General features: G+C 40.5%; 2 protein-coding genes across 2 annotated transcripts; both read right to left on the minus strand.

The window, feature by feature from the left end:
* Nucleotides 1-9,015: 9,015 nt before the first annotated feature.
* Nucleotides 9,016-17,111, minus strand: LOC311031635 (pyruvate dehydrogenase (acetyl-transferring) kinase isozyme 2, mitochondrial-like). The gene is made up of 11 exons (XM_084038030.1): nt 16,905-17,111; nt 16,096-16,237; nt 14,357-14,428; nt 14,032-14,219; nt 13,788-13,877; nt 12,776-12,853; nt 12,603-12,679; nt 12,000-12,098; nt 11,038-11,148; nt 10,824-10,937; nt 9,016-10,650 (listed from the first exon to the last, which is right to left on the minus strand). The coding sequence occupies exons 1-11, from the start codon at nt 17,032-17,034 to the stop codon at nt 10,507-10,509; spliced, it is 1,245 nt and encodes a 414-aa protein (XP_083894156.1). The 5' UTR covers nt 17,035-17,111; the 3' UTR covers nt 9,016-10,506.
* A 4,269-nt stretch (nt 17,112-21,380) lies between these two features.
* Nucleotides 21,381-27,765, minus strand: prr15la (proline rich 15 like a). The gene is made up of 2 exons (XM_084037193.1): nt 27,289-27,765; nt 21,381-22,538 (listed from the first exon to the last, which is right to left on the minus strand). Exon 2 carries the CDS (start codon nt 22,507-22,509, stop codon nt 22,177-22,179), a length of 333 nt encoding a protein of 110 aa, XP_083893319.1. The 5' UTR covers nt 22,510-22,538; nt 27,289-27,765; the 3' UTR covers nt 21,381-22,176.
* Between the last annotated feature and the right edge of the window lie 113 nt (nt 27,766-27,878).

Raw genomic sequence — 27,878 nt, forward strand, 5'->3', positions numbered from 1 at the left:
CATTTGTGTCCTGTGCGTTTTTTGTGTGTTTTTTTTGGCAGCTTGTTTGTTTTACAGCTTTAATCAATTTCATAGTGGTGCACTTTTCCAACCATTACGAATAATCACCACATTATTTTACCCACATTCTACCAAATTGTCTCACGGTAGTTCCCAAAATGGTCATAAAATTGAGTCTATTTGTTTTGCATATATACACAAATTCAAAAACACAAATTTGCGACATGTTTCGTAGCATAATGTTTTGTAACACACAACCGCTTAGTTGGGTTGAGGAAAAGAACATCACGATTGGGCTTAAAATAACTACTTACGAATCTTATTTTACATTGCCATCGTTTTCATGCTGAGAGCCAAGAGAGAAAAAAATGCACAATTCTTGTCCCTATACAGAAAAGCAATAGGTTACTTTTTGTGACTACATTACAAGCTACCCTTGAGACTGCATTGTATCAAGATGAAAAACTATAGCCTATGGTATCACTGTCTGAATATCACATCCGAGATGGAAAAGGGAGAAACACACATACACAAACATATACACTACCAAAATTATTCACTCAACCATCCAAATAATATAAATCAGGTGTTCAATCACTTCCATGGCCACAGGTGTATAAAAGCAGCACCTAGGCATGCAGACTGTTTCTACATGCCTAGGAAACAGAAAGAATGGGTCGCTCTCAGGAGCTCAGTGAATTCCAGCGTGGTACTGTGATAGGATGCCACCTGTGCAACAAGTCCAGTTGTGAAATGTCCTCACTCCTAAATATTCCACAGTCAACTGTCAGTGGTATAATAATAAAGTGGAAGCGATTGGGAACGACAGCAACTCAGCCAAGAAGTGGTCGACCACATAAAATGACGGAGCGGGGTCAGCGAATGCTGAGGCACATAGAGCGCAGAGGTCACCAACTTTCTTCAGAGTCAATCACTACAGACCTCCAAACTTCATGTGGCCTTCAGATTAGCTCAAGAACAGCGTGGAGAGCTTCATGGAATGGGTTTCCATGGCGATCAGCTGCATCCAAGCCATACATCAGCAAGTGCAATGCAAAGCGTTAGATGCAGTGGTGTAAAGCACGCCGCCACTGGACTCTGGAGCAGTGGAGATGCGTTCTCTGGAGTGACGAATCAAGCTTCTCCATCTGGCAATCTGATGGACGATCTGGGTTTGGCGGTTGCCAGGACAACGGTATTTGTCTGACTGCATTGTGCCACGTGTAAAGTTTGGTGGAGGGGGATTATGTTGTGTCGTGTTTTTCAGGAGCTGGGCTTGGCCCCTTAGTTCCAAGAATTAGTTGAATTAGAGTGGAGACTGAGAGCCAGGCCTTCCCGTCCAACATCAGTGTGTGACCTCAAAAACACACTTCTGGAAGAATGGTCAAAAAGTCCCATAAACACACTCCTTGTGGAAAGCCTTCCAGAAGAGTTGAAGCTGTTATAGCTGCAAAGGGTGGACTGACATCATATTAAACCTTATGGATTAAGAATTGGATGTCACTTAAATTCATATTTAGAATTTATATAGTATATTTATACATAATAATAGCAGACAAATGACAGATTGATTCAAAAGGAGGGTGTAAGACCAAAGCAAAAGATACTTAATTCCTTTTACAATTGAAGTTCTTCAGATTGACCATCTGCTAAATTTTTATTGAATATACTGTATTTGTATGTATTTTTGCCATCTAGTGGCATAAATTGGAATTAAATATGCTGTAAACCATGCACCTGAATCGTTTACCTTCAATTTAAAAAGCCCTCTGGAGAAAGTGCTTTGACTTTCCTTCTACCAGATAGCAAACGATGACAAAAGAAATGACACAGTCACAAATTACATTAATTTGCATTAATATTTATTATTATTGAAAACACTTTGTAACCTACACATTGACGACAACAACTCAACTGTCACATTAACATACAAGAAGAAGGCGATCTATTTGAGGATTATGGGATGTGCAGGCCTGCTTCTGATTCCGGAACGTACCTTTACAATTAATATAGTGCACCGACTGGCACAGACAGAAGTGATGATGCAATTTATTTTTAAAATTATTTAGTTCATTTTTTTGTTGTTGTTGTTGTTTTCCATCTTGAAAATAAAATTGTGATGACAGCAGATCCCGTCTCTGGATTTATTTTTATGGTTTCCTTTTTTTTGCATGACATGCATTATTTAAGTCATTAACAAATATGTTTGAAGGCTGGTGATTGTTGTTAGCATTACTGGCTATACTGTAGGTCTCTAATAGGAAGACATTTTGTTTTTGAAAGGCTAAATGCCAACAAATATACAGTGAAACAGAATATTTAGATGGAACTTTTTACTTTCTTTCATTAAATGTCAACATTGGGACTTCATCAAAAGAATCTCAAATTGACAAAATACGTTAATTTGGGGCCAAAAGCAAAGGGAATAATGGAGAAACAAAACCATCTAATAAATAGTATTATATGTAATAGTATAATATTTTGACAACAGTATGGTGACCCGCGACAATAAACCTGTGACATATTTGGGAAATAGGGTAATAAAGTAACATGAATGGAGTAAAAACTACAGGTGTACCGGTGCACAAAATCCACGGGTCGGTAAGTCCCTCGCTCTTTGGGTCACGGTTTGGTTCGTTTCTGGGACTTAGGTAATTTGGAGACTGTAAGGAAATCCTCACTCTGTTTATCTGTTCTGTGTGAGCCTCAGTCTGGTTCAGGGGTGTTACGACCCCAGCTCGTTGGGGAAAGGGGAAATAACATAAATCACCGGATGGAATCGGTTTGGCAACAATTAAATTGTTTTATGAATAGGGAAGGTAAAAGGCAACACAATGAACTAAGGAAGGAGGAGGCTATTCCCAAACAAAAAGGTACAAAAACAACAAAACTGAAATACAAAACAGGAATAGCGCCCCTAAGTCCAACTTGGGAGAAATAGCGTTTTCACAATAATCAGATAAATTAGGGTTAACTATAAGGTCAGAGCCACACTACACAAAAGGAACCGCGCACGTTCCGGCTAACAAACAGGAGTTACAGGAGCCCACAGAAACCACAAGGCACTAGCAACCAACAAGGAGACACAGGGGGCCAACTGCTCACGTTAAATCACAGCGGCCTCGAGTGACTCTCTGCTGCTGGCTTTTAAACAGGCAGATAACGAGCTAAGGCAGGATGGGCCGGCGAACTGAAGCAGGGCGACCCAATCGCAGTGCAGGAGAGAGAAGGCAGACCCAGGCAGGCGAGCAGGTAGAGGAGAGGCAGGAACCAGGGGCACCAATCAGGAGCGAGGGCTGGCACACTTCATCTGCATATTGGAGCGAGATGACAGACACAGGGGCAGGGCATAACAGCCATGGGCCGTGACAAGGGGTCAGCCTGAATCAAAGCCAGGATCTAGCAGGTCCTCGGGATCACATTGGTGGGAAAACTACTCTCTGGAAACCTCATCATGTCTTACATGAGGAGTACCAACTTCTGCCCTCTGGGAGGCACTGAGGTGCCAGACTGCAGGAAGAATACGGAGAAGAACTCTTTTTCTTCCTCACTCAATAACATAACACAAGGAAGGAACTAAATCACAAGACATGAACTGAGCCTTTAACTAAGGCTACGTTCACACCGCAGGTCTTAATGCACAATTCCGATTTATGGCTCAAATCCGATTTTTTGTTTGGCTGTTCACATTACCTCTTTAAATGCGGCCTGTCTACGGATTGCTGTGTGAGCAGCTCACGCTCCTGAAGTGACCCGCATGCGCAGTTGATCATTGATGACATCACGCCACAGCGGTGTTTACGGAAGCGAACATGGCAACGGCAACCGGTAACGTGGGACTGTATGGCTTCATGCTAAAAACAGCTGTGTGGCGGCAGCCGGCAAATTTGCTTCGCTGCTGTCCTCCATGTTTGTTTTGGCTCCCGCCCGCTTTCAACTTTATTTGTCATTCATTTACAAAACAGTGCAGCGCGGGTCAGAATGACGTCAAAGTCGCATTAAATGCGACCTGGCTGTTCAGACTGCGGTCGCATTCAAAAAAATCCGATACGTATCCGATTCAGTACCACATTTAAATGTGGCCTGAATCTGATTAGAAAATGTCAGATTCAATGCGACTTGTGCTGTTCACATTGTCAAAAGCAAATCAGATATGGGTCACATATGAGCGAAAAAATCAGATTCAGGTCACTTGTAACTGCGGTGTGAACGTTATTGACATGAACTCTTCTGTGGAACCATCTTCCAGTTTTGGTTCAGGAAGCAAACACCTTTCCCACATTTAAGAGCTTAAAACTTTCCTCTTATAGTTAGGGCTGGCTCAGGTTTGCCTTGAACCAGTTCTTAGTTATGCTTATAGGTCTAGCCGGGGGATTAATGGTGATACACTGAGCTTCTCTCTCTCTGCATTCCCTGGAGTCCTTGTGCTTTCTCTGCAGATTTCCCTGGATCATGGTAGAACCTGATCCTGCACCGCCGCCGTGGTCCTTTTTGATACTCACCGCTAGTATTATAAAGGTGGCTAATTATTGATTAAAGAAATTGATTAAAATCTGCATTACTAACTCAACTCCTGGCTGGGCTTTCTAGTAGAGCAGGTTCTGCTGTGGTCCTACCTAACCCCGCTGGTCTGATGATGGAAGGTCTTTGTTGTGGCTAAACTATAAAGTTTCACATGCACACACTTTGTGGTCACTTTTATGTAATAAGGATGAATCAAGGCTTCAAAATGCTGTTTCAATGTAATTTCAATTGTCTATGGCGTTACTTAATTATTATGCCCTATTTTTTGTGTTTATTCCTTGATTATTGCACTTTTTTGTGAAGCACTTTGGTGCGGTTAAGCCGTCTGTAAATGCGTTATATGAGTAAATTGACATTGACATTGTCAAATTATTACCTCACTATTACCATGTTATTACCGAGCTGTAACGTAAAATGCTACAGAAAATAACCAGAAAGAGATATCATATTAACCTCCTTTTTTTTAGGGTAAAGAAAAATGCATCAAAATTGCATGGAGCCCCGTCCATCATCCTTCTCATTGTAACTTATAGTCCCATCACAGAGGAGGCCTCCCTGATCAGCTTCTGGAATAAAAGTGACTTGATTTTGTCACGAGCTAAAACATTTTTTGTCTTTGTTTTCAGCTTTTAAATCAAATAACTGTTTTAAACAAATGGAGTGAACCTGGTCAAAACTCAAATGGTTCGGCATATGAAGTGTGAGCGTCGGTAAAAGCAGGAGCGTTGGATATGCATGGAAATGACAACGATGAATGGATGTTGTAAATGCATAAAAAGAGCCAAGGATCACAAACCAGCAGACTACAGACTCCTAAACTGGAGCTTCACCAAACGTATGAAGCCTGCTAGGCAGGTGCTTCCAATCACCTTATTAGATGGGCGTGGTCAAACAGCCAGACCTGAAATGAGGAAAGACCAACAGGTAGAAAGAGACAGACAGATCGCCTTGCCCCAGAGCAGACAGACAATTTATTCAAAGCATTTAAAAACACATTCAAAATCCCTAAATATTAAAAAACGACTTGCATGAGCTGGAAAATGTAGATTTTACAACTGCATTGATCGTCCAGTTAATAACCACTATCCATTATACTGTACAGTATTCAGGAAGTATGGGCTGTACTGTGCTGCAGTAAGTGCATTCTGGTGTAAGATCTAAACCAGGAGCAGATTTGAAATCACTGCGGAGTATTAATTTGTAATATTATTATATCATTATGTAGCCCCAATAATGTGAAGGAAATACACTAGTTAAATAGTAGAATGGTAATTTGCAAACCTCACCACAGGGGTTCGCTGCTGCACCAATGATCACATGACTGAAACTCAACAACAGACTGCTGTTTGTCATTTCAGTTGAGTCTATGACACACTTTGCAGCTTTTTTGTGAATTATGTTTTACTGAAATCCATTGAGTCCCCCGTGAATCCTTAAACTCTCCACTCAAATTAAAAGTACATTTTTTCCTGATTGCTTACAGGCACTAGTTGAAAATACAGGATCTTTTTCTTTCTTTTTTGTTGCAAAACTCCACACACTAACCACATAACTAAACATCAAACCAGGAAAACATTAGACATTTCTTGGAAAAGCAAACAAATCTTGCAAAACTCTTTGACCTATTTTAGTTTGTATATTTGTGTCAATAACAGAAACCCATTAGAATAAACACTACACACTGATAGTAGAAATAAAATGCACGCACACACACACACACACACACACACACACACACACACACACACACACACACACACACACACACACACACACACACACACACACCTTGTTATATAAGTACATTTCTGATTGACTCCATATTCAGGTCTATGACTTCTCCCTGAGCAGTTCTTGGCCTGTGTAGCGAAACACATTATCCACATATTATAAAGGGACATTTTTCATTTCCCCCCTCCAATCATATCATAGAGCTCAAGCTCTGTATGTCAGTGAATGCTGAAAGGTGATTGCGATGTCGAGGCCAGCATTTACATTTTAGTGTTATTAAATTACAAATTGGCCACAATTGAGTGACATTTAAATCTCATCACACGTCTGACTCGCATTAAAGCCGACCGAATCATCTCCACACAGTTCACTGCTCGGTTCATTTTTCAGCTGCCTGCCTTTGTGCTAACAGGGTCAAAGGGGTTCAAGGGTTCCAGTAACCACCATGTCTTTTATTGGCTTCTCTTCTTCGTTGTTTGGGGTCCCACCCGCTGTATGTGCAACTCATATTATTTTTATCTGCAAAAGGAACCCTACATAGTTTGGTTGAGGGAACAAATGTTAAAAAATATCATTGTGCATTAAAATGACTATGGAAGTGAAACAAAAACCAATGGGACACGACCATCCCTCTCCTGGTGGAAGAAGACCTGTGGTTTTTGACCCGGTCACCACCCAGACCTCCCGGAGTTACAAGGACTCCTTTGAAACTATAGTTTGTGATACGTAAACGTAATCCACCATGAAATATACTTTTCCCCTAGAATAGTAATTCACAATAAATACACATCCAATCACTGAAAAATTCTCCAAATTTCAAATGTTTTCAATACCAAATCACAGCCTGACTTCTTCTATGGTGTTCCTCTTGGTGTCTGAATGTGGTATTTTGAAGGGATTTTGGATCATTTTGATTAATTCTACAATGGTAAGAAAATAGTTACATTTCGCACCAGTTCTGTGTTATAAATCATATCAACCCTCAAACAATGCTGCAACTTATGAGACATAAAAGAGGATGGAAATCATGATTTACTTCTATTATCACCCCGTTTACACTTTCACAATGTATATGATACATTATGTCTATTATTTCTGATTTATGACAACAACAAACTACTGTTGACCTGATAACTCCCCTAAAGAGTCTCTGTCACCCTGCTAGAGAAATACAACCAGGAGTAGTAAAGAGGTATGGAGATGATATAACACTGTCACTTCTGACCTTTGAGCTGTTGACCCCGCATAGACTTCTGGGGTTGATTAAATGCCAATGATTAATGTAACAGAGGGTTTGTTTGTGTGAGATATCAATGATGGTTCAGACATCACGTAGAGACAGTGCAAATAAAGGCAGAGCAGGGCAACCTGGGGAGGGCAACCCTGGCCCTGTTTTACCTCGTTCACTCCTTACATAACTGTTTCAAACTACACGACCCAGCCTTGGTCAAATATACAACTGACAGTGCATTTTAATGTGTGTGTGTGTGTGTGTGTGTGTGTGGGGCACACAAATTTGTGTGTAAACTGTGTGTTCGGCATTCATCAAAACGTTACCTTTTCCTAGATACTAACTAAATCTCCTCCCGCCTCAGACTGAGCTTATGTTATTTAGTTATGCACGTAATTATTGCTCGTCATTATCAGGAATTAGAACGTTAATGTGTTAAAATAGAGTTTCCCGCCTCATTGTGAGGTATTGTTTGTGCCAATCCTCCGTAGAAGCTACTATTTTCTTCTTTACAGAAATGGTCAGCGGAATTGAGGTGCGTTTCTTTGAAGGAGATTGGGAAAAGAGGCAAACCAGCATGTGCTACCAGTACTGGTTTTACTGGTAGTCAGTAAAACCAGTATGTGCCACGGTGAAATGTTTGGTGCTACCACTTCTTGTGCCATGGTTGTGAATATGAATATTAAAACCCAGTACACAGAGGTATGTGCATACTTTTCTCCCCCCATGTCATGCATTTAAATTTCTAAGACATATTTTGTGTCCTTTTAACGATATGGAGGTTGAGTTTCTACTTTCAGGTGGATTGTGCAGAGTAGCTGATTTGAACGTGGCTACATGGGGCCAATACATGTTGACTGAAACAAGGCCATCATCGAGTTTACATAGTATGTTATCACAAATTGCTTCATTGTTAACAATTTCACAATTGTTGTTTTTTTTGTAATACTATCATAGATAGATTGATAGTATCATAGAGTGTTATTACACATGATTTAACCATGAATGGAAGAGAGAATTCCACCGGTACGGTCCTCTTTAAATCATTCACCTACACACCCCAATCTGGAGTTACTATATATGTTCAGACACACACTGATCACTGAAGTCCCGACAAACACACCCTACATGTTGGACAAAGTCCCTGTTCCCTTGAACCCTGTACTGTACTGTCGTACAGGTCATCCACACACACACACACACACACACACACACACACACACACACACACACACACACACACACACACACACACACGCGCACACACGCGCACACACACACACACACACACACACACACACACACACACACACACAGACACACGTCTTGTTATATAACTCAGTTTCTGATTGACTTGTTCAGGACTATGACTTCAGCCTGAGCATTTCATGGTCTGTGAGACAAACAGACCACCAGGGACTTGATTTCAACCAATAATAATAATAATAATAATAATAATAATAATAATAATAATAATAATAATAATAATAATGAGGACGGGAGTTAAATTCATTACAGGATGATTTATTTTCCAAACGTTTCTTATCAAAAATAGAAGTCCTAAAATAAGAACAGTTTGCTTCAAATATACAATAGTAACACAATGTCACACGTGTCAGCAATACACACACAGTAAATCACAGTATACTTATAATTTCGCTCAAATACACTTTACAGTTTGTAACCTTTAGAGGTCTTCGCCAAAAAACTGTTTGAAAGGCACATTCCCCACTTTTATCAGAGTGGATTAATGGATAACTGCCACTGTGAACAGAAACAGAAAACACAGTTTACATAACTCTTTGACAGTGTTACAGTACCTGCTAAACTCTAACTACATGGTCTTTCATCCTCGTCTTTCAGTAACTTAGTTTGTCAATTTGTGCAGGACACGCAAAAATGAAACAACGCAACTTGTTTGTCCCACTGGCTGCTTCACTCTAACAGCCAACACGTTCTCACTCCCAGTTATTCAAATACTGACTTCGAAAAGACATCTAATGCTGAGTGGGGTCTTTTCAAAATAAAATTCCAATGCTGGTTTGCCTAGTTTTTAGGTTTACTTATCCTACAAAAGTACGTAGTATATAGCTTAACCATCTTTGTTATATAACCACTGTAGAAAATGTCCTCCAACTCTTGCTCACCCAACATAGATTGTCTTGCTCCATCTTGGTTTGGGTTCAAATACATCTGTTTGTTTGTTATGTAAATTACCTATGTTAGGGAACCGCGAGCTAGTTAAGTACATAAGTAATGAAACAAAATTGAGGTCAAATAGGTCACCGATATCTTGGTTTTGCACTGTGCATGGACAATGGCCTCCTGGGTGAAAGTCTTGCATCCAATCTCCGTACTGTCTCGCTCTTAATACGCTCTAATGATTTCTAGTTGCAACCTGCTGCGTATCGTACAGATGCTAACATATACCGCCGAGGTGTCACTGACTCAGCGGTATTCGAGTTGGGAGTGAGAACGGTTGTCACAGCAGGCGCACAAAGAAAGACGTAATGTTCAGGTTCTTGGCACTTCTTGTGTCCGAGGAAAACAGAAAACGTTCTGGCTCTTCAAACCTAAAGATCTGATTGGCTGAGAAGCACCATTAAAGAAAACTTTATTAAAAGGAATCAGCAAATCAGCTCTCTAACATTAACGTTAAAAGTGTTGGCAAATCCCAATCCCCCAATATTGGTCAGATAATGTCCAATATTACCTTCTTGGCATCAGCCTACTGCCATGTCTTCTGGATTTCTACCACTTTGTCTTCACCACTTTCTATAGCACACGTGTAAAGAAAGAAGAGGGGAATACAGGAAGAAGACCCTTGCTCCGTTCAAGGGTGTTCTTGGATACTTTTGGACGCTCACTGGGCTCCGCTTTCTTCTTGATCTCCTTGGTCACTTGAGCTCCCGTCCATCGCCGGACTAATAGTTCTGGTCCCACAATGCCCTGTCTTTTTGAAGGGACAGTTTTTATGGTCAGCTTGTTAGGTTTGTGTCAGAAGTCAGGTCATGACCGAATCACTTCGTAGCACGGTACACGGCGAGGTCCAGCGGCTCCTTGGAGGGAACGCACCAATCGTCTGCCTCCAAACTCAGCTTGTAGTGGCGCAACGCGGTCTTGTTAAAAACGGGCAACCTCTCCACAGAGTCTGTAGACAACGCCTAGACGGACACAGAACAGACTTCAATGCAGGGAGGATTTTGATTTTAAATGAATGTTGAACTGTTTAGTTGACCCCCGTTCCCTGATCTTATTACCCAAGCAGGCCCTCCTTCAATTACCACATATATCAAGCATTGACTTGGTGCATGCCTGTGTGTGTACAGTATGTTACCTTCAGTTGTATGACTGCTTCAGTGCCGTAACCCTCCATCGAGTAGAGCTTCAAATCTCCCTGGAAGTAGCGAGTGTAGAGACGGGAGATCGGCAGACCATAGCCAAACCCTGCCTGCACACACACAAATATATAAATATATATAAATATACATACACGTTGGCTCATTTCATGTATTCATGTTGTGGTTGATCTGTGTGTGTGAGCTGCTCACCAGTGGGGCTCTGTGTTTGTCTCCTATGGAAGGTCTGGGAGCTGTGGAGTACATGTAGCTGAACAGACGCTCCGTTTTCCTGAAGGGGACGCCGCCACCTTGGTCGCTCATCTGGAGGGGGGAGGGGAGATAATGGAGAGGTTAAAGGGATCGTTCTGCTGGGATTTGCCCAAAGCTCCTGGATTTATGGAAGAGTGTTCAAAAGGAGATGAAACGGGCATTTTCATACTGGGTGAACTCCATGATACTATGACTAATCTTCTTACTTAGAATTCTGCTTTTAATAGCAAAAGATGGTCACCATTGGTACAAGTGATGCCAGAACTCTAGTCACCTCTGTCCCTTTCTTACTTGTATTTATTTGATTTAATAGATTTTATTTCTATTCCTTTTACACCTGTTTTTGTAGGGTGAATTCAAACAGGTACGCCATGCATCCTGATTTACAGGGAGTTTGGTATTTGGTTGATGGTTCTTTGATGATTATGAGGGTTTATGGGGTTTATGTAACCTCATTAAGCTGCTGAACAGAGGTCAGTCAGGACAACGGTAACAATGGGGCAAAGGGTGAAAATGCCTTTAGAAAGGGGACAAAAGAGAAACTGTTGTTTCTACTTTTTCTTTACAAAGCTTTTTGAACAGTCATCACATAATCACTTTAGTATAGGGAGGATTACTCTTGGGGATTTTAGTAGTTTCTATTTTTGGTTTAAGAATTTGGAGCATTCAACTAACACCTTTCTTGTTCTTTCAGCCCGTGACGTACTAGAACGCTTACTTAATGTTGTGTTTGCTTGCTAATGCATTGTGGGGATTTATAGCATGAATGATGTGTCCTCGCCAACACAAACACTACAGAAGAATCTCAATTCCCTGATGTGACTCTCCACAACTGCGTATTTTTAGAGCCAATTAAAGTCGATTCAAGTGTTGTTATTTCTAGATGTCGGAAAGCCCCTCACCTTGATTGACAGGTCCTCTCCACCAAGAGCGACCATGACTTTGATGGGTGGGAGGGTCCTGCTGGCCTCGTGAGTCTCAATGGTTGCTCTCATGGCGTTCTACAAACAGGAAACAGGGAGGTTTGTCAGCTGTTGGGACCGAAACATCACACATTCACATCGTTATTAACATTTTATAATATGGTAGGAAGGTCGGTGTGTTATAAAACCCATGGGGTGTGTCGGGAAATTCACCTTTTGACATATGAATCATATCATTTCGGATCAATTAAGCAGGATAATAACCCCTAATTATGTCATAAAAAAGTTGTTCAACTTGAGTTCAAGTTTTAAGTTAATCATGTCATCCGAGTCATCTTAACCCAGGTCAGACAGACTGTCCTACGAACTGTGGGGGTGATGATGCATTGTGGGAAATGTAGGAGCCAGTGGTATGGAAGTTTCATGCTCTCCCAAGTCCTCCAACTGTTTGGAACTGCAGTACAAAATCACTGGAGTGGCTCTTTAAGTAATAAAGGAGGCTAATATACTTGTAAATATAACATAACACATATTCTATAATGATTTAATTTGTTTGTTTGCAAATGCAGTATTTTGTATTACCTTGAAGAGTTCAAAGAGCATGTGGTACAGGTGAGATGGCACGTATGAGATGTGGATGGGTTCCCTGTTGTTGTTGGCTAGTGGAGGAAACAACACAACAATACATTAGCTATCACACAAAACTGCGAGTGTGTGTTTTGTCACTATGTTTGTTGTCTTATGTACACACACACCGTTAATCTGCCTCAGCTCCAGCTCCGGTGCACCCAGGTAATACTGCTCACACAGCATCTTAGCGCTCTCATAGGCATCTAGAGAGACAGACAGCAAACACAACTCTATTCTTTGCTCTACATAGTAAAAGAAACATAAAGATAAACAGATGTGATAAATACAAGGTTGTCATGGGTGACAAACAAATGGCTGATAAGAGCGTTGGATCACAACCAGCTGATTTGTTCAAACACAGATAGCGGCCCGAACTGGATGAGCAGCCGACCAGCTCTGACCCAATTATCAACTGGCCATATTTGATGATGCAAGCAGTTTTTTTGCTCCTCAATCAGAGATATGCGTTGTGATGAACCAAAATAGTTCTGTTAAGGAAATAATAGGCAATGAAAATACATGATGGACCTTTGGAATGTTTGTTGGGCCCCTTAGTGAAGGGTTAAGACGTTTCCTCTGTGATGACACTTACACTTAGGGCTGGCTCAGGCTTGGAATTGTCTTGGTCTCAGTGCTCTGCTATTGAGAACTAGTCAAGTTGTTTATGGCTGCTGATTTGGGATCAGTTGTACATAATGTTGCCTGACTATCAACACAGTGTTTCTTCTATATGCATTAAGCCAGGGCTGGCTCAGGTCTTAACTTGTGTCGGCTTGCGTTCCACCAGCCCCTAGTTATGCTGCGACAGGCCTTAACTTCTGGGTGACTTCCTAGAGGGCAGCACAGCACAGTGGGTAGAGTGGTGGTCATCCTTTAACCACAAAGTTGGAGGTTTGATACCCGACTTCAACTGTCTGCATGCCTAAGCAGGGCTGTCTTACTCAAGTATTTCTTTGAATGTTAACATAAAGTTGCTTGATTCTACCAACACATTGTTTCTCCTGCAGTCAACAGGGACACAGAAACAATTTCTTAAAATATACCTGAAGACAATTTGGGCTGTAACTCCAGTTCTACGAGTGTGAGAAATGGCCTTGATCTGTAATGAAAACATCATTGTATCATCCTCCCTCTCACCTCGGGCAACCTCTGTCACGTCACACATGGAGTCGATACAGCCAATGCTGTCAGGGTGGGCGGGGTTTGTGTTGCCATTGAACACGAGAGCTGCAAGAGAGTCGAAGAAATAGTCATTACTCCCACTACGACTACTAGCAGTGAGATTGTATATATCTACATAACCGGACTCATTTATGATCATGTGATCAGGTGTGATCGGAACAGCTGTGGGTTTAGGTTTGAGTGTGTGTGTTCAGCTCACTGTGCTGGTTGATCAACATGCGGATGGAGATGCGGCTGGTGTAGAAGCGGTCCAGGAAGTACTGGATGTTGTGGTCAGTGACGGCGTCCTGCTGACCGAAGGCGTCCTTGTACTCGATGATTCCCTGAGCCATGGTGGGGACCACGTCGTTGTGCCGGTTCCTGATGGCCTCCAAGACCTCCACAAACCTGGGATGGGCGAGGGGAGGGGGGCGACGGACAGGAAGGAGAAGAGATCAAGAAGAGAGATTAAGCGATGTGAGCCTGTCCAGATCGGTCCTGTTCTTGATTTTTTATATTAAGGATGGAACGTGCGCTACACTCACATCTCAAGGACACTTTGGTCGTCGGGGTTCTTGTCCAGGAACTCCAGGATCTCCATCAGGCTCTGGATGTACCTGAGAGAACATAAACAACCGGGCGGTCACATGCTACTCAGCACTCCTAGTTAGACATGCATGATCACAACAACAGCCTGCAGCCTGCTGGTAGTAATGGTACATTCCACTGGGTGAGTGAGACAGAAAACAGAGAGGGAGAGAGACAGGGAGGAGAAGGTAAACACCGCCATCCATCACCAGCCCTGATGCGTGTGTGTTGACGTGATGGAAAGGAAATAACTCCAACGTGACTTTGGTCCACTGAGACGACCCCCCCCGATCACGAGCAGCAGCCTGGTCATCCCACTTCGTCCCAGTTAGCTGATTAGGAGAGTTTTTGCCCTCAGAACACACCGTTATCTTTCCTCTTCAAAATAATTGCCGGAAATCAACGAGTGTAAATGAATCCACTTTATTCAAAAATAACATATGAACATAAAGTTAAATTCACAAGATCACGTTGCCTGAAAAGGCATTTCTCCACATGACTTTTGGTTTTCAAGATCTAAAGTCTTGTTTTTATCGCACCGCTGTCAGTTTTTTTTCCAAGAACTATGACGACGTTTCTCATATTGTCAGCTTTCACCTCAGGTCACATAGCAGGATGCAAGACGGAACAAGTCTTGTCGCTGGAAATGTCTTATCATGCTCACAATACTACTGTTTCTTTTACTTTTACTATCTTAAACATCCACTCTTCTTTAATTAAGGGAGTGCAATCACTGTCCATGTTCCACAGTTCCACATATTCTTAGAAATGACACTGAACGTGTGAGTCAGCGATCAACAGTGGGAACATGTTTTTCTTCTCAGCTGCAACAACAAGTGAGGAAAAAGAAGAAGTGGAAGAAGAAAGGCGGGGGTTAGAGGAGGAACTGGGACAAAGTTCACCCCCCCTCCCTCCTCCTCTCCCTGCTCTGTAATGTAATATCTGATTATATCTGGGCCAGTAGTGGTGGCCAGCTATTCATGGAAATCAGATTACCAGTCTTTAAACTCGTGAATGACAAATGACATCCTCTGCAGAAATAACGGTTGTGAAAGTTCTCTTGACTGAAGTGTTGGAGGAATGTTGCCTGAAGCTAAAACGTGAACATCTCCTTAGATGGAATGTTACACATAATCTCATTACTTGTATATACAGTATATGTATAATTATTAAGTTCCTTTTGAAAAAAAAGTCCATTTTTACTTGAGTAGGATGTCTCAGGATATTTAGATTTTGAGCTTTCAGGATTTATTTATGATTGTTTACAACTTTTTTCTACTGTTGTTCATGAGTGCTTAAATTATATACCGTATATATATATATATATATATATATATGTATATACACACAAACATCATTTTGGAACATTCTTTTTCCATTTACTACTTTTTCTAATCTACTGTTGGTAGTGTTACCTCTACCTATATATTTACAAATCTCTCTCTACTGCATGCATAACAAACCTGTCTCTCCTATACCGTTATTTGCTTTGTTGTTCTTGTTGCTTACTGTTTTTCTACTTTTGTGTAACATATTATCATCAAATTCCTTGTATGAGGAAACGTTCTTGGAAAATGTGTATTTAAGTCTTTGCAGGACTTAAGGACTTTGCAGGACGGCATGTGAGGTCGTTCAGTAAACAAGTCAGAAGTCAGTGGTTTCTTCCATGAGCGTTCATTGCATGCCTTTGCCTTACCAGCTTTGCAGCAGCTGGACGGAGGGCGTGACCAGCAGCCGGTGGGGCAGCAGGTTGATCTCCTTCATGATGTTGGACAAACGCACCGGAAGCTCCTGGCGGAGGAAGACAAACGATGTGCGTTCACAGGCATTGGTGGAACCTGGAGAGGGTTACAAGTGTGTGTAAAATGACCTGAAACCTCTTCGGTCAAGCTGAAACCACAGACTTTATACGAGAAGAGGACGTTGTCATGGTGACATCAGTTCGGCATTTCACCCGTCGCATCTCGGGATTTTTGCAACTGTATTTCAATAGTGATCAAGACCATAAACTCATTACTGAGGTTGTTTTCTCATCGAGTTCCATGTAATTTTTGCAGCCAGAGGAGTCGCCCCTTGGTGGCCAGAAGGAAGGGTCTAAGGCACTTCAGTAACATTGGATCATCATAAAAAAAAATAAGGAATTCATTTTTTTGTATTTGACATTTTTATATATATTGATAAATAGTTGTAAAATGTGCCCAGGGATGGGATGTATAAGCAGTTGATTTTTTTTTTTCTTCATTTCAGTCTGACTTTAATTAAAGTGATACAGAGACAGACCATTTACTAAATCATACATTGCATAAGAAATATAATGTAACTGTATAATAATAAAATAAATAAACAAAATAAAGACCCTCCCCTGCATCAAGACAACCTGCATCTCAATCATCACCATGTGGGACTCATCAAGTTTAAATACGATTCAACAAAAATAGATGGAAAGTTTACAGACAACAACAAGTAGCAACAAGTAGCATGTCAACATCGCGATGACTGACTCACCGAAATCCAAGAACTGTTTCATGGACAGAGGAGACGGGGAGAACTTGGAGAAGTGGTCGACGTGTTTGGGCACGTTAGCCATCACCGCAGTCTTCATCAGAGAGCGGACGAACTTCATTTTACTCGTCATCCTAACAATAACCAATAAACCCGTATAAAACAACCAAAACAAACGGTGGGTGGTCGAGGAGTCTGATAGATGCTGGTTTACAGTCTGCAGTCAGCAGCGGACCGAGTAACTTAATAGAACACGGCAGCCAATAGGAGAGCGCGGGGGCGGTAGCCAGCCAATCGGATTATATCCGGAAACCCGCCTACTGCTACTGTAAGATAGTAAACAAGGAGGCGCGCACGTGTGCGCGTGTCACATCGTGTTTTACATAACGTTTCCTCCGTCCGATAAACAGCATGCATGTCCGACTCCTGTTACATCCACGAGGTGTGTGTGACGTCATTCGTACAAAGACTGAGAAATAATAATAAATAATACAGTAATGTTATCAATAGAACTTGTACTTCAGTAGAATTTTCATTTCTTTCATATATATATATATATATATATATATATATATATATATATATATATATATATATATATATATATATATATATATATATATATATATATATATATATACACACACACACACACACACACACATGCTGGCGGCTGTAACAAAATAATTCCCTAGTTTGGGTTTAATATCCAGAGATCCATCCATCCATCCATCCTAAGCCTGGTAAATCACAGCCAGTAAAAATGTCCTTCGTATGGATACTTTAATATTTGAGTACATTTGAGAGTCTGTACCTTTCAACTTTTACTTGAATAAAGAAGTTGAATCAGTACTTCTAGTTTTATTAGAGTATTTTTGAACACAGGTATCTCTTACCTCCTTAAAATGGGAACAATCTAAAGTGTTCCCCAATAAGACGTAACAGAAAGTGTTGCCTTCTCTTTCACAGGTGGGGCTGAAAGGCTGAACCCTGTTGCATCACAACAATAGCAGCTGTCTCTAGATCAGTGTTGTGCAACTGTGGTGTTGCTGCTCTGTTCCACTCAAATACAAACCAATCACTTTTAGTCAAAGGATATGCCGATGGGGTTTTAAGAGCTGTGGTATTCAAGAGTCAAATGGTAAAAAGAATCTAGTTGACCATGCTCCTAACAGAATATTCAATCAGTCATTTCTTTATTAATTGTGATTTTTGAGGCGTCAAAAATTCCCGTGAAGCTGTCCGATGTCCACAAACAACAATTGCATTTTAATTTTTTTTACAAAAATGATATCTTCCCACACATTTTCACCACACAATTTTGTAGTGTGGAGTTATTACCATGTATAGAAGATCGATGTTTTAAAGCTGATTAGTGTGACAATCATTTCATATTTGTGTGTGATTTATCAAATTCAGATGGAAGTAAAAAATGACTCAAATTGAAGGGTCAAGAAAAGGTCAGGATGAAAAACTACCATCAGCAATTTGCCCCATTAGTCATTTTCTTTTGTTCTTGAGAAGCTGAAACCATATTTGTAATTGTTCTTACACTAAGTTGATATGAACCGACATCCTTCATTGGTTGTCATTTAACATCGGTAATATTCCATCTTCCACTGTTGATGCAATTTATTTGATGGACAACATGGATGTTAATATTTCAGACATTGTTAGTCTTGATTCTTTTGGCTCAATCTTCTATTCAGACTTGTAAGTGTGTTGTAAGTGTAAGTTTTTCTCCACACAATGCTGTCTTTGTTATTTGCCGTTTTTGTGTATGAATGTTTTGCAGCTTAAATCTCTGCCTTTAACTGTTTTTCATTTTGTCTTTATTCCCCAACTTGTTTTCTTTTACATTATATTAAATTGAATAAGACTAAAATTAGAAAGGTACACTTGATACAGGCTCCATACAGTAACTCGTCCAGGCCACTGCTGCATTGTGGGATTGAAATACACTCACGACCGCCCCGCCCAGAAACCAAAGGGCTGGAAGGTGATGTGAAACACACTTTATTCAAACACAGCACATAATCTTGTAATCTCACGTGCACATAATAGGAAATGGACTTTCTGTCAAACTTGGACATAACGATCTGGAGGATTTCCTCGTAAACTATTGGATTGGATCGGGGATGGAGTTGCAGGTATGAAAGATGCATGATATGAAATGATATGGTCTCGTAATTCTACTTTGCTGAGGATTTACAGTTAAGATGTTTATGACTTCAGTTCTCAATCATTTGCGGTGCAGCAGCCCACCCATGAAAGAAATCCAGCAGCCACCACTGGAAGAACCAAAAGTTGTCAAACCTCTCATCAAATCCACAACCAATAAAGTGCATCAAACTGGGATGTTATTCGGGAAATACACTATTTAATATGAAGTTCAAACTTGTATATGATCTTTCAGCTGGTGATTTCATCAACATATTTCACCCTGTAATAATCTGGCCACCAGGAGCAGAGAGAGGCCTTGAACACAACAATGACATTATCATGCATTCATGATTTCCCTTGTAATAAAATGAAATAATTTTTTTAAGGATTCAGGATTCCCTTTATGAATAGTATTATGTGATACATACTGTACCAGTAAGCTATTTTGTTATTGTGTATTTTATTGTCAAATGCAACACACCTCAAATGCAAACAATTAAAAGCTGTTTATTGTATTTATTTGACTGCTTTAATTGGTACTATACCTTCCAAGTAAGATAACTGAAAACGTGTTATTCAAAGTAATGAACATGAACAACTATGTCAACAATGGTGCACGGACATTAACACCAAAGTGTTGGAGTGTTTAGGTTTCTGGGTTGAACAATGCTGCCCTCTGCTGGGCTTTACTGGCCACAACATGTGCAGCTCCAGTGTGGAGGGTCAAACTACAGCTACTGTAGTATTCAGCTCCACCACTGTAGTATTGAAGCTAATATTACAGCTTACATGTCAGGGTGAATTAATTTTGAAAGGTAGTGTATATATCTAAATAAAAGGTTTATATAAATATCAATATTCAAGTGTTTGCTGTTGCAAAAGTAATTTTGACTGATAGATATATGAGGCGGCTGCACGGTGGTGAAGTGGGCAGCACTCTTGCCTCACAGCGAGAGGGTCCTGGGTTCGATTCCTGGGTTCGATTCCTGGGTCAGGTCCGGGTTCCTTCTGTGTGGAGTTTGCATGTTCTCCCTGTGTACGCGTTGGTTCTCTCCGGCTTCTCCGGGCGGCTTCCTCCCACAGTCCAAAGACATGCAGGTTCATTGGTGACTCTAAATTGGCCGTAGGTGTGAATGTGAGTGTGAATGGTTGTCTGTCTCTACCAGTGGCGGCTCAAGAGATTTTCTGTTGCAGGTGCTATGGGGATGCTCAACACTAAAGAGAAGGTGCTTAGAATTTCGGGGCATTTCATTATGCGGTTGCATCGGACCACCCTTGGTATATATAGCTACACACGCCCGCATTAACTATACTTGTTCCGCGACTATAAGCATATATGTAAAAGTATTCAACAGTCAAACATGACATTAAAATATAAATATAAAAAAAAAAATACAGACATTTCTTGGGGGTGCTGGGCGGGTGCTATGGCTATTATAGGGGGAGCTACAGCACCACCTAGCTCCTCCCTGGCGCTGCCACTGGTCTCTACATGTCAGCCCTGTGATAGACTGGCGTCCTGTCCAGGGTGTACCCTGCCTTCGCCCAATGACAGCTGGGATCGGCTCCAGCCCCCCCGCGACCCTAAATACAGGATAAGCAGTAGAAAATGGATGGATGCATGGAACTGTGAGGCGTGGTAGGATGAACTTGTTATGTGGTCTTGGTGTAACACTACATTGTGAAATACTTTTCGGGGGAAACCTATTTTGATGTGGATTACGTTTGCTCTTCGCGTATATCACAAATTAGTTTTGAATGATTCTGTGGAAGGCCACAGAGACGAGGTCGGGGTGGTGACACAGGACTTTCACTCAGGAGACTGCTATTCATGTCCCCTACTAAATAATTATTTTTCTTGCTGAAACAACATAATACCTTTGTTGCCTTTGTTTAAATTTAAGTGAACTTTTGAAACATTGTGTAAAAAGAAATCCGACTTGGAATGTTTCCATCAGTGGGTTACAAATAAACTTCAGCTTCAGCGTAGTTTGGTACTTCTTTTAATCCAATAAACAGTTTTTTTGTGTGTGTGGAGGGGAAAGTAATACGCTTATTAACGGCTAGCTAGCTTGTCCCTTACTGAAAATTGTCTACAAACTTTAATGAAATTGTTACGAAATTAAAATAATAATAAAATCTCCTGATTCATGTACATGGACACAGCACGGCTTTCAAACTAATTTATTTTAATTCGATAGACAAAAAAAAAAAAAAATGGCATGAACGATACTCAAAATCGATACAATCGGGAACACATTACCTAAAAAAACAAAATGGTTAATTCAGTCTTATTTTATTGAACTGGTGCTCAAATTAACAATTTGTGAGTTTCTTTGTAGAAGCTTCATTGTAAAAAAAAAAAAAAACATGATATGACACATTTATCACAAATATAATCAGTTAACCAATTTGATTGGTTGAAGATGTATAAACTAACACAATATATGACTTATATATTTTTTAGACATTTTGACGTCTTTTGTGTGGCTCTTTCAAAGGTAGATATTTTTCTTGTTAAATCATACTCAAGCATATTTTGATTTTTTTTAAGAAATAAATCGAGATACAAATTGTTTAAACTCGTGCTCAAGTAAGCAATGCATGATGATTTAATGACACAGCAGAATTACTTTATCAACTTGATTGTAAAAAGATCATGACTCATCTACCACAAATATCATCCAATCGGATTGGTTGAAGGTACATGTACTGACTAAATATGTCTCTGAATCGTATTATTTATCTCCGATCCAGTTGAGAGAGGTTACCTTGATTCAAAATGTATATCAACTTTTTTTTTTTTTTTTTTTTTAATTACAATCAGCCTTCCAGCATATTTTTGGATCTTGAGTCCAAGATGCATCTCTGTACACTGACATGAGGTCCAACGGTCCAGTCACAGTGGCTATCATCGATAACCCATCCAGTAATGGAAAGGTCACAGGTTTGATCCCCGGGGGCATCTAAACGATGGAGTTGAAGATCTGTCTCATACCAGTGTTTCAACGTGCACTTCCTCTAGTGGCCACTGGATGATTATTGTATTGAAGTGAATGGGAAAACCTCATAATGCTCCATAATTGGAGGCACATGTCTGACCAAGTCTCCATCACTTTTCATTGTGTGTGTCCTGCCACTTCTCAGCTCTCTGGTTCTCGTCTCTCGAGGGGTCGAATCCTGGAAACACCTCGGGGTCCAACAGCGTGGCTCGCACTTTCTTCTTCTCTTTGAACCTCCCAGAGTTAGACACCTTGACGTGGCACCCCCTGCTGCCTGTTGACATATCCACGATCTTCTCCAGCCGGGCATCCAGCTGGGGGTCCTCCTCCCCGGTGGTGGCCCCCTGCTGGCCGGACGCAGGGATTTCAAACAGGATGTTGGGCTGGGATTTTTTCCTCCTCAGGAAAGTGAGCTTCCACCAGCCTGGTGACTGCTCCACCATGATGGGAGGATGGTGGGATGGAGGGAGGGCTGAGGAGAGGGGAGAGAGACAGAGGAGATTAAATTTCCTTTTCATAGTTGGATATGAAGTATTTTGTGTGTGTGTGTGTGTGTGTGTGTGTGTGTGAGCGTCTACCTGTCCACCCGTAACACTGTTAATATTTCAGTGCAACTGAATAGTCTCCATATGCTGCCAATGCACACAAGCTCAGGTTACAGTCACATCAGTGTGTGTGTGTGTGTGTGTGTGTGTGTGTGTGTGTGTGTGTGTGTGTGTCTGTGTGTAAAACTCAGAGCAGTTCAGAACACCAAGTTCTCCTGGCAGGTGTAGAGCTTTGGTGCGTCTTGATCATAGCGGAGCCTTGCTTGATTTAAATGTCCTTCAAGACATTGCTATTTGTCAATCTGGACACTTTAATGTCAATGAAACTGGATGCAGAGTTCAATGCACACATTTATTGCCCATCAGTCATCTTGATAATATAACTGTTTATTCCTTTTTCAATATCATTGGCAATATTATTTTTCTATTTGTGTTGTGTATTATTCTTAATTACGTTATGAGTCACTAGTGTAAACTGATTATATTTCATGCTGCCACCATATCGGATGGTGGCTTTCTCCCTCCACAGATCCACTTGGGAGTAGGGTTTAGTTTAGGGATTGGTTGGGTCACCTGGGGCTCGTAGACTTCCATGCAATCAGACTTCTTTTTGTAGACAGAGGAGCCCCCCCCCCCCCCCCCCCCCTAGTGGCCAGTAGAGAGAATGCAAGTTTAAGAAGGCACTTCTGCATGGGCTTCACTTTTCAGTACGTGAGGTTGCCACCTGCCACAAAACTATCCAAAAGTATGTGATTAACAGTGCCCATGTACTTCATATGCAGCATTTATGGCCCTTACATGGATGTTGGTTTACTTCCAGGTCATTAACATGATAAGCAACAAGAATTAAAAGGACAGAAATAAAAACCATGAGAACCAAGAGTAAAGATCAACTTAAAAGTGTTCCAGTATGGACTTTAAAGATCAACCTCAGCTAAACGTCTCGACTGGCGTGCAAACTAGCTTCAGGTCAGCTACTGATTGCCTTGTAGTCCCATCGCAGCTGAGCAAACAGAAACTAACCCACATTGTTTAATTGTTTCTTTTCTTCTCTCTCTTTTTCACTATTTCATGAAGACGTGATATGCTCGGCTAGCCGATTATTGTTTGGATCCCTTTGTCCCTTTTGATTTAGATTCTATACAACGTCGACGTGACGGCGAGTATCAGCTTCCTCTGTGTTTCACTGCCTGTCGGCGGGGAGGGAGGGGGAGCGGCCATTTTTGTTTAAGGAGTCGATCACAGCTGACATTGAGGTGCCAGACTGAGTTTGAACATCTGTTCAGTCATTTGAACATTTCCCAGAACCTATGAATGAAGTTTCTACATTGAAAAATGAATTGATGTGTAATAATAATAATAATAATAATAATAATAATAATAATAATAATAATAATAATAATAATAATAATAAATGGAATTCACGCTAATAAAGGACAATATTTTCAAATAATACATAATACATAAAAATCACAATTAATAGTAAGAATATATTAGTCTCCAATGAAATCATATCCTATAATACTACTACTTAGATGCAGTGAATGGAATTAATACATTTTTGTACAGATGATACAGCAAACTGCCATTCTGGACCTTTGCAGTCTGGGTTCAGAATGTGTGCAGCACTGATTTTGTATATAAAAGGCCAAAGATAATGATAATTAAATGTCTTTTTCCCCTTTAACTGACAGGTTGTCATACCATACCATACGATTTGATGCTTGCCCTCATGGATTTAGGGTCAGATATTATTTTATTTATCTTTACATGTTGGACTTTGTTTGGTGGAAAATATCAATTGACAAAGGATTTACATTCAGCTCAATTTATCCAGCAATAAAAAGGCTGAAGTGTGTTGAAAGATCTGAAGAACTAAAATCAATGAAAGTAATTATGCACATGCTTTAGATTCTCCCTCTATTTATGGTCCTCTGAGGATGAATCCTGCTGACTGTTAGCAATCCCCTGACTTTCCCTTTGGTGCCATGAGCTTGGTTTTTACCAAGCTAAAACTAGATTGTTGCCAAGTGTGTCTGCAACGACCATTGCTGTAATGTTTGACTGAAGAAACACAAACACGATTGTCTCAGGTTGGGAAACGAAACAAAAACGAAATACGGCACAACAAATATGGGTCAACTAGTGGGTTCAAAAAGGTGACTGGAGAAACAAAAACTCAGTCACACACTGATTCTATCAGAATGACAGATAAACAAAAGAATTTGACCCAGAAACAAAAACATGAAGTGGGAATCATTGGACAGGGGGAACAAAAAGGCAAAACTAAAAACACACATTCAAGACTCAAACACAAAACCCAGAACTGAAGGTTTTGACTCTCTGGAAGCACACACACTGATCAGGGATCTGCAGCTCCCTTATATAACCTCTGACTGATTGCCGTCAGCTGAGGGAGATCATCACAGGTACTCCAGACTTGTGATCCAGATCTTCCCAAAGGGAACATTACTGACTGCTCCCCCGACATCGGCTTCCAGTGGGGAGACCTACAGTCATCCTCCTTCTGACCCCCTTCCCCATCTTCTTCTTCTGTATGAGACCTTCTTAGCCTAACTCACAAACCAGAATTAAGGACCCCACTCCTACGAGGTTAACTGACCCACATGGTGATGCGTTCCCATAAAACCAAACCTCATCCACACTTGTGTTTCCAGGGAAACACGATTTTTATTTTGAGGGAAACACAAATTAAACATTTTTCTGGACCAACGGTGGTAGTTTTACATATTTTGAAACATGCGGTTAACAAAACACGCTACAAAACTGCATAGTTAGATTAAAGCAATAAAACTACTTCATCATGGTTTGGCTTAAAATGTCTCTGACATTGAAACAAAATAAAAATGCAACAAAAGTACTGGGTTATGTTTCGGCCTCAAATCCACTGGACACAAACATTGGTCTCCTGGTGGAAGCCCTGTGTTTTTTTCTCACCCATCCACCACCCAGACCCTCTCCCCACACGGACGTATATGGACTCATTTGAAAGGTCATATTGTAGGAGACGGGGTTGGTGTGCGTGCATCTGTCTGTCTGTCCATGTCTGATCTCACAGAACCGGACACATAATCTCCTCCCAGACTAGATAATGAAATAAAAGATTTGCTGTTTTTGAATTATTATAATGGATTATAGCATGAATCCAGGAGAACTAATTACTACAGTGGAATGATAGAAGGTGTTGGTGAGAAACTGAGGCAGTTGTGCTTTCAAAGATATAATCAATATATGTACATTATGTTACCAACCATCATGTTTACTCTCTCTCTCTCTCTCTCTCTCTCTCTCTCTCTCTCTCTCTCTGTGTGTGTGTGTGTGTGTGTCTTTAGTTTCGTAGCGCCATGTCGTCCCGACTAAGCAAAAGCGACTTGAAAGATATGGAAACTAATGAGTGATGAAACATTGACTCCTTTCTTCTGTCCCACATGCAAACGTCAGAGTTTACGGTTCCACTTCTGCACCTGTTTAAGTGCCCTGCTTGAGGGTACTTCAGCAAGACTCTCACCCGGGAGCTTTTGGGTACAGGAAAGTCTGAAGACGTTTATTTTGACCGTCGTTCTCTCGCAAAGTTCAGACACAGACAAAGCGAAAACTACTACCGAACTGAAGAATTACAATAAATTCTTCCAAACACAAAATATGAGCTTTCAAATGTGATGCGTCACTTCTATTTACATTGTAGGGATGTCCATGATGTTTGGTCATTAAATAACACAGTGGCTTGTCATATGTCAATATTAATTTTATTATATTGTTAGCTTGGTAGCTGGTCCAACATTTAGCTAGTTAGTCATTATTGGATGTCGCTCTAATCTTTACTTTTTATGGAACATTTTGTAACTTGACCACTTTATTTTGTGATTTAAATTAAACAAACAGGTTGCTGGGAATCAGCACAAAAAAATTGTAAGTCAAAGTTGACCGAAGTTGACCTCGATACAAAAAATTATGAAATCTACTATATGTAACGTTTCGACTAAATCTGCTAATTGTCAGGATTTAATTGGAATTTTTGGGGAATAGTACAGCTTTTAGCCACATGAGAGAGCCTCAATGTTCTTATTGTTTGGATAATTGTAGTTTATTACATAGAATCTAATATGGAAGGCTAGCGTACATTATTATTTGTTTAACTGATGAGAGTATATAAAAATAATGAATAACCTTTATACTACAATTAAATGTATTATTTGGACTCATTAACGCATATGTTAAGTCTATTATGGATTTTGCTGTAATCTTTGCTTTTAATTAAATATTTACAATGTCAACAACACCCAAATGTGTTAGTCAAAGTTCACCCAAGTTGACCTTGATGTAAAAAATATAATGACATTTTAGGGGAAAATCTGAAAATTGTAGGAAATTTATTGGAATTGGCCTATGTGACATTTAAATTAATTTGTTCTGCTCATTATATTGTATTACAATATTTAGTAACATAAGCACCTTATTTTGTTCCCCCATCTGAGAGGTGTAGAGTGGAATTGTTACTTTGGTGAAACAGTTTAGCCAAACACATTTTATTTGATAAAATGCATTAATCAGAAAAGAAACTCGTAAAGTAGCATAAAATGGAAATAATCTTTCTTGAATTTTAAGAAAAGTACTTAGTTACTTTCTGAAACAGGCTTTGCGATGCTTCAGACTCACCTGTTTTAAATGGATGTTGTCTCCTTCCAGCCGTGGTTGTCTTCCAGATCAATTTCCAGCCTTTTCACTCCCAAATGTGTTGAACTCTCAAATTTAGTCACAAAAATGCTTCGGGGAGCTGCATTCAACTGTGCTGTTGACCTCTGTGTTGATATGCAAAGGAAGTACTTAAGAAGTGCAGGTTAATAATAAGCTGCCTCAGCAAAGTGGCAGGAAAACGATGAGCGTAACCCGATCAGATTTTAATCCCTGTTGCCTCTCAGAGGAGAAATCCATTCTTCAACCAGAACTATATAAAAAAAAAAAAAAAAAAAAACAGAAGAAGAAGTGAACATCTGATGTCGAAGAAAAATCAGGCCAATGAACATTTATTTACAAATGGTAAATTGCTCAGAATTGTCATAATGGTTTAGAAGTTTCCCCTGATGGTGCCACGAGCAAATCACATAAAATACCAGGAGTGAGAGGTGAAATGAGTCGTTGGGTTCCCGTCCCTCTGGACTGGTCCTCTCTAGTTTCCTGTCCACACTCCTCTGTCTTCTCCGTGGTGCTGAGTTACAGGTGCTGTGGTTGGCCCCTCCCACTGACAT

The sequence above is a fragment of the Eutrigla gurnardus genome (assembly GCF_963514095.1).
Source record: "Eutrigla gurnardus genome assembly, chromosome: 20".
Lineage (NCBI taxonomy): Eukaryota > Metazoa > Chordata > Actinopteri > Perciformes > Triglidae > Eutrigla > Eutrigla gurnardus.